At 31.5% G+C, this 14618-nt stretch overlaps 1 protein-coding gene across 1 annotated transcript; it reads right to left on the reverse strand.

The window, feature by feature from the left end:
- On the reverse strand, window positions 1-10804 carry LOC132713806 (G2/M phase-specific E3 ubiquitin-protein ligase-like). The gene is made up of 11 exons (XM_060696482.1): window positions 10476-10804; window positions 7999-8673; window positions 7388-7450; window positions 7039-7119; window positions 6475-6561; window positions 5923-6017; window positions 5153-5365; window positions 3906-4146; window positions 3089-3219; window positions 1854-2089; window positions 1-1173 (listed from the first exon to the last, which is right to left on the reverse strand). The coding sequence occupies exons 1-11, from the start codon at window positions 10578-10580 to the stop codon at window positions 926-928; spliced, it is 2175 nt and encodes a 724-aa protein (XP_060552465.1). The 5' UTR covers window positions 10581-10804; the 3' UTR covers window positions 1-925.
- Window positions 10805-14618: the final 3814 nt, after the last annotated feature.

Raw genomic sequence — 14618 nt, forward strand, 5'->3', positions numbered from 1 at the left:
TAAAAAGTTTATTAAAACACAAATTTAACCAATCATCGGTGGAACATTCCTTGACACAAACAATAACAATAACAATCGTCTATTTCAGAAAAGTAACTTAATTAAATGCTCTTTACTAAAGATACCCTTTAATTTTAGGCATTATTTGATGCAGGGTATAAAAATGAAAGTTAACATATATTAACAAAAAGAAGTTTCATAATTTGAATAAAATATCCTCAAATAAAATATCATTAAGTATGCCAATGTCCCAATATTATTCACCTAAGTACAATTGCATATAAACTGCTTTTAACAGACTAGAAAATGCTTCGAATAAAATCTCAGCTCTAGGTGTCTTCTGGTACTAAAAGAGACTTAGATTTTCCAGTATTAACTGTGTAAAATGACTGCTTTGGCAGGGTTGATTTAGACAAACTCGATTAACTTCCAATAGACAATGCTACATATTAATTAACTCAGTCCTTATCCTTCTGCATCCTTAAAAAAATTAGTTTGTTCATTGTGGTTGCTATGACAAACAGAGATTTACGGAATGGAATTTTTCAAAACTTTTGGTAAGGTGCCATCCAATGTACATGTTTGTGATGTTATTTTGTAACTAATTTAGGAGATATAATTTTCATAAATTATTGAAGATGACAAACAAGAGGTGGCCAGTGATCAAAGAATTTGAAAACATAACCCACTAAAACTTAACATTTAACATCACATCAGAATGAATCAGATATTTGCTTTAAAAATGTTTTTTTTCCATACCTATTTTCATATAAGAATTTTATTATTCGTTGATATCTGAGATTGGCTTCAGGCTTAGAACTTGATCCTTGGAGGAGATGATAATTTCTTTATGATTAAAATCTTTAAAAACTTAAAAAATAACACTAAAAACTAGAACCCTACAGAAACAGGTAACATGTAATGTCTATGCTAGATGAAATTCTCCTCCCCATTGAAGTGCCTTTACCATACGTCCTCTGAGGTCTTCTGGTCCAAGTCCACGTGGTATTTCAAGCACCATTCCACAGGTATGAGCAACTGGCAAATAGTTTGCTTGCAGGTTATCTCTAATAAATGATATCCGTAGTTTGTTAGGGAAACCGGCTGGTGGGATATGGTCTGCACCTGTCCAGAAAACCAGGACATCTATCAATTTGCACTCACATGATCCATCTGAAATAGTTTGGTAATAATATAATTATAATACTAGAGCAATAATAAAACATGCTTAGAAACCCTGCCTGCCAACTTGATACTAAACATATATATAAGTAAATGAATTACTCATATTTATATCAACAGTCACCCCAAGTAATTGAAATATATTTGTATTGGAAAACCTTTCATTTTTCTTAAAACTAGACTTACACCTTTCTGACCCAGTAAGTCAATTTGAATGTCAATAAAATCTTATTTGAAGTTGAAATATGTGAGTTCAATCCTAACCCTAGACATTTAAAACATTCATCTTAATTATTTTATGTATACTGGTGTAATTATCATGCTTCTATGATCATGTCTGTCTACACAATATCAGGCTCAAATAATATAAAATAAGCAATTATTTATTATATAAAATTTTCATGTTCAAGATGACACAGGCGCCACTTTAATATTTAAGGTGTTAATATTAAAAAAAATAATTTGAAAATGAGTACGCATTTTTTTGTACTACATTGCGATGCATGTTGTTCTATATATTTATGCAATTTTTTGTCCAATAAGTATGATTAGACCTGAATACCTTCTTTTCATAAAAGCTTCACAGTTAAAGCAATAGATGCTTAATTCATAGTAATAAAATAAAACAGTAAATGCAATGAGATAATTATGACTTATACAGATGTAATTACCTTCACAATCTTGCAAAAAGCATTCAAATGCATATATAGTGTCTTCTTCTTGCTGTCTAGCATTGGAACCTGCATCACTGAAATCTACAGTGTAGATAGATTTGAGAACTCCAGCAGTTAATGGTGTCACATTCTTCACTAACAAATTCTTTAAAGATTGATATTTCTGCATTAAACCCAGAAGACCACCGATTGCATCAAGACCATCTCTGAACTGTTGTGCTTCAGCACTTACTCTGTAAATATTTATAAAATTTTAAAAATGTAGTTTTATTAAAAAAAGGATTCATAGGAGACAAGTGCCAACACTCATCCACAGCTGTAAACTGGTGGTCAATTAAATCCACATGCAAAACTCAATGTTCACAACTACACATGCTGACACTAAGTCAAAAACTTTTTGAGTAAAGCATGACACAAAAGTTTTTGGACAGATGAAAAGCCAGATAATCTATATTATAGTGGTGGCACAAAAAAATTTAATGGTAGGCTAAGTTCAAATGAAACTTCAAGAAATATTAAAGGTGAAGTTGGATAATCTTCAAGCCTTTTTTGAAATTAAACCAAATATAAAATAAAATACTGAATTATCTGAAATTTATACAACTAATGACAAGCCTATAAAGCATTTGCCAACATGAGGAAACCTAGGCAATTTAAACAGGATGGAATGTGATTGAAGTACTTTACATTTATTAAACAAGGTAACATGGGTCAATTGGTCCTCTAGTTAACATAGAAAAAGATTGTTTATTCTTCTTTTACCAACTGTTGGCATTATGCCAGTCAACTGTGAAATAGTAAGCTGGCAGCCATGTTTCTATACCTAATGTGCAATTTACACCATCTGTGACTGAGCATAACTTTACCCTCAAAGGTTACTCAAATGCGTAGTAAAGAAAATTTATGTGAAAAATAAATGTGTAAGCTCTGTTTATACAAATATGCTAGAATGTGTCTCATTATATAGTGCTAGTTCAGAAGTGAAATGCTCTCAGATCTCTGACTTGTAGTTCTAGTAAGATGATAATAATGCAAGATCTTGTTAACTCTATCAAAAAGCTAAATTAAATTTTGTTAAATATTAAAGATATATGGAATGCAACAAACTTTAATTTCTCAGTGAATCCTTCCTAAACTTAATATTCTTATTTATTTGTTCTAAAATCTAAATTTTGTTTCATTGAAAAGAAGTGATTACTAGCAATAATACTGGTTATTTTCATCTGAATTACCTGTAAATTACTGTGTTCTTTAGAATCATATCCACAATTTCCTGTCTTCTAGACACTGTAATTACCCCAGTGACACCTTGATCAACAATCCAGTCTGTGTCAAAAGCAGATATATCACTTGCTTCAAGTGTCTACAATATCAATGAAATATGTGATAAACAGGTTGCTTTATGCTTGATGTTCATAATGTGATAAAATTTCAGACAATATTATCAGCAGGCAAAGACTTCCTTTTAGGATTTTCTGTGACCTTGAGCTATAATCTAAAGGTCAAGGTCAGGACATGTTATCTTATAATAAACAATTGTGCCTTATTATTTCTAAATCCTTCAATGAAGGACAGATTAATATATAAAACATACAAAATTTTGACCTTTTTTGAACTCCATCTGTGACCTTGCACGTAAAGCCAGCTGTCAAAATAAGAGGTTTTATGGTAACATTTGTGCCAAAGTATTTCAAATCCCTCAATTCATGACAAGTAATGGACCAGAAAAATTATTAACCTGTAAATGTGACCTTGACCAAAGTAGCAGAGGTTTTGGTCATGCACCTGACACAGAACTTCACTCGTGTTGTAGTAAAGCAAAATTATTTGAAAATCCCTTGATGTTATGGTCCAAAAAATGTTTTTGATTACAAATATGCATGGATAGTACGACAGACAGACAGATGTGACACTGTATGCCCTTCCCTATTTATCCAAGAACAATAACTAGGTCTATATAAATGAAAGAATTTTCTAAAATGGTTGAAATGAATAAAACAAACACAATCAAAGTTCAGTTATAACACATGGTATGAATAGGAAGTATACCTGTGCAATCTTTTGTCTTGTTTCTTCATCTGTATCTTCCGTTGAAGGAGTGGTGACAGTCCCACCAATAATATACTCTGCTACTGCTGGACAAAAGACAGGAAGTCCAGGTCCCCCATTTAAGATGCTCCAAGCAACAAGTTTACCTGCCATCTCATACATGTTGTCATCCAGTTTTTGAACACTATGCTGGAATGTACTGCCATTCATAATTTGTTCTTTCATAGCTTGCATAAGGAGCCTGAAGAAAGGGAATGCAGATAGACAATAATTAAAAAAATAAAGGGTAGTTAATACACAATTATTGTGCATTGAATTATTGTTTAATGTACTTCTCTACTGCACTTTTCTCCTGTCAAATTTCAAGCCAAAAACTGGAAGACTTTTTTCATATGCTTAAGACAAGAAAATGCTAATGGACAGAACTTAAAAAACTTTCATGTGGAAAATCTTGAAGGCATGAACATCCAAGATTGGTGACTGAAATTGGTATGACATTTTAGGAAAAAAGCATAGCAGTTTTTTCAGCGAATTGCTGACATGATTATTTTGACAATATGATTCATAGACATACATAATGAAGGCCAAACTAGCAAATATAAAGTGATATTACTAAACACTGCCCTACAAGGTAAACTAGAACTATCACTAAATGTGATTAATACCCCCGCACTGCACTTCCTCTTATTGTGCTTGACCAATGTATGAAATTGTTTTGAAATCCAACCAGTACTTTACAAATTATACTCTGGACAAGGAAAAGTAACAAGGGGCAATTACTCTGTAATTAGTAAAGATAGAGTTAAGGTTCTTGTGCACTGCACTTCCTCTCATTGTGTTTGACAATTGTATGAAGTTGTTTTGCATTCTAACCAGTAGTTTTCAAGTTATGCCCCGGACAAGGAAAAGTAACAAAGGGCAATAACTCTGTAATTAGTCAAGATAGAGTTATGGTTTTTAAGCACTGCACTTCCTCTCAATGTGCTTGGCCATTGTATGTAGTTATATTGAATTCCAACAATTAGTCTTCAAGTTATGGTCCGGACAAAAGAAAGCAATGGAAAAGTAACAAAGGGCAATAACTCTGTAATTACTTCAGATAGAGTTATAGTTCTTGTGCACTGCACTTCCCCTTATTGTGTTTGACAATTGTATGAAGTTGTTTTGAATTCCAACAAGTAGTTTTCAAGTTATGCCCTGGACAAGGAAAAGTAACAAGTATCATGTTAAAATTTATCAATGCTCACCTGAAATATTCTCGTTTTGGTCCACCTAGATCATCACCTAATTCACCTGCGAATACAATCTTGACCTTTTTGTAGAAATTAAAGTTTGGTCTACTTAATGCTCGTTTTGTTGAATCAAGAACTTTCCTTCTATGTATAATTATATCAGTGTAGTCTTTAGACAGAGTTTCCTCAGCCCATGTAATGATCACATTTTCTGTTGTTGGCTCAGCACTGAATTAAAAAATATTTTCTATTTTTTCACACTAAACAATACAAGTGGTAAGGCATACATAAAATCAGAATGTGTATATAGAATAGATGCTTTATATCCTGGACAAAATTATAACCTAAATAGTGACTTAACATAAAATTTAATGTATGTTTACTGTTAAATAAGATTTTAAAAATTATGGTATTTCACAGCAAGCATAACATAGCATTCATTTTTGATGTGTAATATTCCATTAAAATAATCAAATCAAGAGCACTTAATGTCTAATAATTTGAAATGGTGTACTTAAGCCTGTGTACTCATATAAATTTGTACATATAGAAACAACAAAGAGTAATAAATCAAAAATACAAAAGCATTATGGTTCTTGTTAACTGCACTTCCTCTAAATAATATCTATCTATGTTTGAATTTAAGTACTATATGGTTGGAAATAGGCTATGTACATAAGTGATCTCATAATAAATCCCATCATTTGATGAGCATGTAAAAAATTACATAAAGACCTTCACTGACATATTTACAGATCTAAAGTTTGTTTAAAATATCTACTCACAATTTGCTTTCTATAACTTGTACTACTGCATCTGAATGTTTTGAAATCGTCCCAAGTGGAATAGTAGATATGTCCTGATAAGAAGCTGTTTTCCTCTGCAAAAGAACCCTTGAGATTTCATCACAAATCTTAAATCAGGACTAAATTTAACAAGCAGTGAGCATTTTCTTATTTTAGTAACAATGACCTTGAAACCTCTGAGTATAAATGCATGCTTTCTATATATGAAGTTTCATCACAGCACTTTATCTAGCTGTCTATGCTTTTGCATGGCTCATAGTTTGACTTTAACTTCAAAATCTGTTAATGAACAGCAATTATTGAACAAACACAAGCACATACTAACACAAGTGCTCATGCAATGACAAATAACAGATGACTTCAGTGGTGGGAGAAATATTAAATATTGCAATATTACAATCAGGGATAAAATCAGCATGTCTTCTTTTTAAAAAAAAATTACATTGATGCATACATAAAGATGTACATTGATATATCCTTTTTACTTCTAGTAAATAACGATTATAAAAAATCTCCTCAACAGAAATTTACCATAGACAGGTTTCGTCTACTTCTATATTGAATCTTAGGTAACTGGAAGCTGTCATCATATAAAACCACACTGTCATCATCCATAGGCTGAAAATAAATATTAACATGTTTAAAAAAATTTCTGCAAAAAAATCTGTATGTCAAGTCAGTCGAATGGATAGATTTTGTTTTGTGAAAGGTCTCAATGAAAGGATCAACAAGTGACTTAGTAAAGTTTTGTAAAAGTGAGACAACAAATGTTTGCTGATGATACCTTGTCAATGTCTCATAAAGTACAACTCTAGATTTATGATGAAATTTTAAGGAAAGTTAGGAATGCTCTGAACTAAACTTCAAATAGCAATTGTTTTGAAAAAAGTAGCAATTTAATGAAAATTAAAAAAAAATGCAAAGCTTAGATTATAATTAAACATATTATTTTAATTCTAATTTAAAAATTCCTTTATCTTTTCTTTGCTCATATAGAGTTGTTCAGACTGAAAAATAGTAAGACATCCTCCCAGCTTTCTAATCCTTCTATACGCAATAAAAATAAATTAACAACAAAAAAAAAATAAAACTCACATCTGCTTTTGAGTCATCTGCACTACTGTCATGATGTACATTACCTTCTTGTGATGATCCAGATGGAATGTTGAAAGTCACCTGTAAAACATACAGAAAATGTTAATTAGGATAAGAATTAAAGAGTGCAAGATATTTCTTTATTTTGATCCACAGCTTTTGTTTTTATGTTTATTTTAAGCCTTATAATTAAAATTATGCCCTTTCACATCAGGAAATGCTTTGCAATAATAATGGCTTCAAACTCGTAAAATTAAGCCATAAAATTGAAAACAAGTCAGACAGATCTAAAAGGAAGAGCACCGTTCAAAGAAGGTACTGTATACAAATAAATGAAGCGTTCACATACCGTTGGTGTGCCCGTGTCCATCATAGCTGTACATGCATCTGTCTGATATGTACTTTCTGAAGTCTAATAGAGAAAACAAAGAGAATCAATAAATTAAGAATTTCTTTCATAAGAAATAATGCATTTGTGATGAAAGGAAGAAATTTTAATCATTTTTGGATAAGTAAGCAATCGTTCAATTTGATATATCTACTAAGAACTGTTAATGTCTATACAGCCTTCATTTTCTCACTGCATACATTGTTAGTTTGATCTTTTCAATGTATGCAACATATATAATAGAATAATAACCTAACATACTAAGTCTGAAATCTGTAAGATGGTGAGTTTGTGACAGCTGATTATATTTTGTCCATTAGGTAGAACCAATCGTCAACAGTAATCTACAGATTTGGAAACCTTTGAAAAAAGTGTGAGTAATATTCCTGAAATCAACATGAACCGCCATATTATAATCAGATGACCAACTTCAAGACAGAAAATATCTATGCAACAATATAAAAATCTATATCTGTTGCTGTATCAGCTATTTGCATTGCATGTACAATAAAATTTCAGTATTAAGATCAGCAACAAAATAAAAAAGATCTCTTAACATCTTCATTCTATACCTCCTGCTGAAACTGATACTGAAGGATATTGTTGAGCATCATTTCCTCTGATGTTAGAAATAAACTTGGGTCAGTATTGCTTGCCGGCAGTAAGTCTGATGATTTGGTAATTGTAGATTCACACGCAAATTCATCAGGTGCTGAAGTTGGTGATTCCAGTACTTCCCTGTCTGTTGTATTTAAATAAAAGCTAACAAGTCCTGTTTTGAACCTGTCATAGCAGTCATTTAATGTTACATTTTCAGGCAACGGTGTTTCTTTAAAATCCAACAAATCAATATCAAACAAACTGATATGTCCTTTAGGTGACAAACCTCCCGGGAAGAATAAGTCCTGTGCCTGCCTGAGTAAATCAGCTTTAACTGACGTAACTGGCATGTCAAGTTTTCTTGTACCACCTCCAGATCTTTTCCTGACTTGTTTTTTATTGTGAATCCAACCTATCTCACATTTTCTGCTTAATTTCCTGGGCTTTCGACCAACAGGTTCTTTGCTCGAATTTTCAGATAGCTTGAATTTTAATGTTTCAAATAATTTAGATTTCTTTGTGGTTTTACGTTTCTTTAAACTGTCTTTCCTTTCACAAAAATTGCGGATAGCAATTCTGTCACCAAGTTTTTCTATATATTTAGCCAGCATTTCATCCTGCATACAAATAATGGTATCTTCATCAATCTGAAATGAAGATGTTAATGCTATACATGACAATGATAAATAGATTATAACTGAAGACAAGGCTTATCATCAAATTAACGCATTTACAGCCACATTAAAATCTTTTGAAGATTATCTCGCCCAAATTTTATATTTAAAAAAAATCAAATGCAACATCATCTTTATGAAAATATTATATACACATTGTTCCCATACACACAGAATATTTAGACACCATAGTATAGTCCATAAGCAGAAAATAATAACTAACAAAAGGAGTACTCATAACTGAGGGAAATAACCAAAACATGCATGAAGACTATGGGCGTTAAAGGGAAGCTACTGTGTAGTTACTTAAAAATTATCAGTGTTCATACATAATAATAATATACATGCAGGCCTCGACATTAGCGGTGGTCCGTTGGTCCGAGACCACTTGATTTTGGCAAGGACCACCTAATTTTAAAACCCACTGGTCCGTCGGACCACTTGAATTTTCTGGTTGATGCAAGGCTCATTTGGGAGAATGGCGATTTGGTCAAAAACATGTTATATAATTTTGTTTAAAATCTATGTCCGATGTGCATGTATATGGTTCATTTGTGATATAAATTTAGGAACAAAATTCATTCAAATTGTGCTAGTAATTATGCATCGTCTGATAACCACGGCGGAACCATTAACATTTATGTTAATCAACCGTGAGTATCCGATGATGGTAATTATATGATATTGGCTAAACGTTAATTTCAGATACTTGAATAACGGCAGCAAATGAAGGGAACTGGAAAAAATACATCTAGTAATTCTATGCTATTTATCTTTATTTTAACTGTTTAACGATAAGAGATCTGTTTCTTCTAGAGTTAAAAATATTTTAAAAGGTTAAAAATACCCAATGCCAAAAATGAATATCAAGCAACAAGCAACAGGGAGGTAAAATTAAATCTGCGAGAAAAATAAGATAAGTTATAGTAAATAATAACGTTGTCATTAGTTTAATAATTTAGATATTTCCTTGTTTTCAAAGACAAGAATAAGATAATTTATTAGTTCCATTAAAAATGTTAATCTATAAAAGATACTATGTTATTACCATGATTATAAGACGTACCACGTATCAGCAATGAATATTTATTAACAGTAAGAAAACAACAGACACAAATGGTTTCACTATTCCCTAACTTGAGTTGAGGGAGAAATCACTTTAATATGAAAGTTAACATAAATAAGAGCTCTGTTGTGTATTTTTGACTGAGATAAAAACAAATAAACAAATAACTCTACGATAAAATACCTACTGACTTGCTCTCCCTTTTCTGATTAGATGAAAAATATATATCTAAAATATCTGTTTTCTTTAAAGGTTAATAATACATCTTTGTCATAAAGTTAAAACATTTTTTTCTACATTTGCAGTAAAATGATATAATAATGATAACTGACATCCTGACTTCTGGAAGGACCACCTAACTTTCAAATCTAGTGGTCCGGCGTACAACCTGCTAAAAAAGTTAGTGTCGAGGCCTGTACATGTATATGTACTAGCGTAATATGAAAAACACCTTTTCATCGAACCTAGACCTTCTTCGGACGTTAGTTACATATTTAATTATATATGACTCCTTTTCCTCAGCAAAACATAATCATGATATTTTTGGATCATGTAAATCTTATTTTGTTCAATAATTTTTATCAAAAGTTTTCAGCATCCGTTTCTAAGGTGCCTATCCGGATATTAGTAATCTTTCAACTATCAATGAAAATCCGTGCAAACAAGAAAAGTAATAAATGTTTTAAAAGCATTCTGGATTCAACATCACCTTTTGGTCTCTGAGCTCTTTTATCACTGATTCCGAGATTTCCCGTGAAATCAGAAATGCTTCAAAACTGTTGTCAGATTGACTATATTCCTCGGCATCAGCCATGTTAACAGAATGCAAGCAGCGATTACAATATTATAACTTAGTATGTACTAATTAGTACTTACTATCTACTAATTATGACTTATTATGTTCTAATTAGTACTTACTATCTACTAATTATGACTTATTATCTACTAATTAGTACTTACTATATACTAATTATGACATAGTATCTATTAATTAGTACTTACTATCTACTAATTATGACTTAGTATCTACTAATTAGCACTTACTATCTTATAATTAGCACTTACTATCTACTAATTATGACTTAGTATCTACTAATTAGTACTTACTATATACTAATTATGACTTAGTATATACTAATTAGCACTTACTATCTCCTAATTAGTATTTACTGTCTACTAATTATGACTTAGCATCTACTAATTAGCACTTACTATCTACTAATTAGCACTTACTTTCTACTAATTAGCACTTACTTTCTACTAATTAGCACTTACTATCTACTAATTATGACATAAAAACATTTCAGGTTTGGCACTAGGACGCTTCCATAAGGTTATTTTCATGTACGTCAAATTTTCTATGTTTTAGCAGATATCTTAATTAAGCAAATCTAATTTTAGGGATTTTCTTTATGTTGTTGTTCTTTTTGTTTTTAGCGGTTTCTGCTGACGAAGAGAGACCAGTCTTTTCATCACTGATTTATTGTTTTTAGGTAAAACTTTGTTTTTAATTTCCTATTTATGTTTCGCTTTCAAGATTGCATTCGTATTTAGTTCAAACTTATATTAATGCGTTAACAAAAAATACTTGCTTGCCTACTGTTTCATTTAATGTCAAATCCTTTTTGAGTTACATGCGACACAAGTTAAAAATTTCAAAGGTATTCTAAGTCAAGGGCAATAACTCTAAAATACTATATAAATCCAGACGAAATTCCCAAGTGCACAACTTCACATGCTGATTAACATTCCTGTAAAGTTTCATGACTCTATGACAAATCCTGTTTGAGTTACATGCGACACAAGTTGAAAATTGCAAAATTTTACTAAGTCAAGGGCAATAACTCTAAAAATACTATATAAATCCAGACGAGAATACCAAGGTGCACAATTACACATGCTGATCAATATTCCTGTAAAGTTTCATGACTCTAGGTCAAATACTTTTTGAGTTACATGCGACACAAAATGAAAATTGCAAAATTTTATTTAGTCAAGGGCAATAACTCTAACAATACTGAAAATATCCAGACAAAAATACTCAGGTGCACAACTACTCATGCTGATCAACATTCATGTAAACTTACAAGACTCAAGGTTAAATACTTTTTGAGATATGTGCGACACAAAAGAGAACGGACGGAAGGACGGACGGACAAGGGTAAATCTAAATGCCCGCCACTAAAGTGGGGGCACAAAAAGTCATCAAATTCACCTGAACATTTCAAAGAGAAGTTTCTAGCAATTAAGGAAAAACATGAAGATTTTATACATATTTATACGGACGGTTCAAAAGAAGGTTGCAAAGTAGGTGCGGCTGTGTTTAAAAATAATTTTACATCTAGTATGAGGTTACCAAATCAATTTTTACTGCTGAAGCAAAAGCTATCGATTTAGCAGTGTCATACATAACACAGCATACCCATGATAAATTTGTGATATTTTCTGACTCGCTTTCTGTTTTAATATCCATTAAAAATAAAAAATCTGACAATATCATGATAAAGAAACTTCTTTTACGATTTCATGATATACTTAAAGGGAGACACAGGCAAAATTTTCATTTCTTAGTTTTGAATTTTTCATTCATTATTCTGTAAATGCCCTCAAAATGAATATATAAGACAGTCAAAGGAACAAAACTCCATATAAAGAATGAAATGATGGTTTCCTAACTTGACCTGCGTGGGTCAGGTTAGAGCGCTAGCATTTCACAATAGTTGTCAAAGTGAACTCTGGAAACGTTAAAGAACATGCCAAATGAATGGCTTAGGCTTGTTTTAATCATACAATATCAACAATATCTGTTATTGTAACGTAACTTCAAGAGTTTGTTCAAGTCACCTGACTTGTTTTAAAACTATTTGGTGATTCTATTGGCGTCTAAATTTTGTTCAACATATATAGATATATTTACGCTTCAAACCCAAAATATATAGAATTTAAACAGACATTCATGCTGAAAAAGTCATTTTAGCGTCATTTGAGTAGACTAAATAAGATCATTTTAATATTTTTGTCATTATTTTGCCTGAATATCCCTTTAAAACAACATTTGTTAAATTATATTGGATTCCAAGTCATGTAGGTATACGAGGAAATGAAAAAGTAGATGCTTTAGCTAAACAATAATTTAATTTTCAACAAACTGACTTTTTGTTATCTGCTTGTGATTTAAGACCGGCTATAAATAAACTCAATTCAACTAAATGGAAAGCAAATTGGGACAATGCCGTTTTTAATAAACTTAACGATATAAACCCGTCTCCTGATGTGTCACCATCTCTATCTCTGTCAAACCGCCGTGTTCAAGCAGTTTTTCTTTGATGCCGAATTGGACACACTAAAATTACCCACTCTTATCTACTCACAAATGACAATGCCCCTTTCTGTGTAGGTTGTAAGGAAAATTTTACTGTCAAGCATTTTCTTCTTGAATGTCATGATTTTTCACAGGCCCGTAATAGACTTTATTCTGTAAATTCACTCAAAAAACTCTTTAATACAATTCCATCAAAAAACATCATTGATTATTTGAAAGAGATAAACCTGTATTCTAGGATCTAATTGGCTCATATTTATTGTCATTTACAAAGTTTTACATAACATTTTAAGCCTATTATAGCATACGGCACGATATGGCCAGTTATGTGTTGATGTGCCGTAAAAATCCAAACAAACAAAAAGCTTGAGGGATGTTGCACATATTCATTATCCCTCATGTACAGACTCAATTAAACCGCGTTTGCAATTCAATTTAATTTTCATGTATTGTTTTTCTGATTAACGCTTCCGACGGATAACTTTCTTCCCGGATTTTATCCTTCACAAAAGCAGGTGGTAGCTGTAAAGAGTTGCCCCGTACTTCACTTAAGTGCTGTTATATTTTTTCTGGTCCTTTGGAATCATTGAGTCCAGAACTTTTAAGTGTTGAGAATTGAGTACCGCCCAAGTCGGTGCTAGGGGGTGTGGGGGATAATGCACTTTGTGGTGGATAATGCACTTTTTCATTATCCCCTATGCACAGACTCAATGAAACCGAGCCTGCAATTTTCATGTAATTTTGCTGTTTTAATTGATTCCGAGGATGATTTTTTTTCCAAATATTGAGCTGTTTGCACAGGCTCGACTCGAAACGTTCTTTTAAAACAAACAGCATATCCATTATCGGGAAACAACGGTATTAGATACGAAATTGTTAGTATGTTAAAAAATATGTTATTTGTGGAGGGAGAATATATCAGTTTTTTACTCCTGAGGAAAAAAAACACTATTTATGTCTTTATGCTCCAAATATAAATGGTTTTTTAGCCTTGATTTGAAACCACATAATGACAACTATTGCCCAATTCATTTAAATGTTGATAAAAAAGACATTGTCTTGTGGAACTCTTTGATATATTGTCTTTTTTAATAAGGAACTCCTCTTACATATTTCAGTAACTTACAACACTTAATATTTTCTGATAGTAGGATACAACTATGGCACATCGTGATAATTAAAGTATAATGGAATACAACGAAATAAATGTAATATTCTTTCTATAAATAAGATAGATATACTTCGTTTCAACTTTGACGTTTAAAACGTACAGTTCTATCATTGTACAATAATTTACATATCAAAATGAAAACAACATGTCAAAAATGTCTGGCTCAATTTTGTATAAAACGAAAAATGTTTTTTTTATGTTTCCAAATTTGTCATTATGTTGAGTACAGTATGATGAGATTTTGGCACCTTTGAATTATTTGTCATTTTAAAAGGCACAATTCCTTCATAATTCTATTCAAATACATTTAAATTTATTGTTAAAATCAAAATGATTGTCAAATCTGAATTTTAGGCATT

Source organism: Ruditapes philippinarum, unplaced genomic scaffold (assembly GCF_026571515.1).
Source record: "Ruditapes philippinarum isolate M1 unplaced genomic scaffold, ASM2657151v2 ctg701_1_1_1_1, whole genome shotgun sequence".
Lineage (NCBI taxonomy): Eukaryota > Metazoa > Mollusca > Bivalvia > Venerida > Veneridae > Ruditapes > Ruditapes philippinarum.

Bases quoted from the DNA above. Each gene is read 5' to 3' on its own strand.
- LOC132713806 (XM_060696482.1), bottom strand. From the start codon at position 10,580: ATGGCTGATGCCGAGGAATATAGTCAATCTGACAACAGTTTTGAAGCA. The intron at 7,120-7,387 runs GTATGTGAACGC...TATGTTTTACAG, and splicing joins TGGACACGGGCACACCAACG to GTGACTTTCAACATTCCATC. The intron at 6,018-6,474 runs GTAAATTTCTGT...GTTCTTTTGCAG, and splicing joins GTAGACGAAACCTGTCTATG to AGGAAAACAGCTTCTTATCA.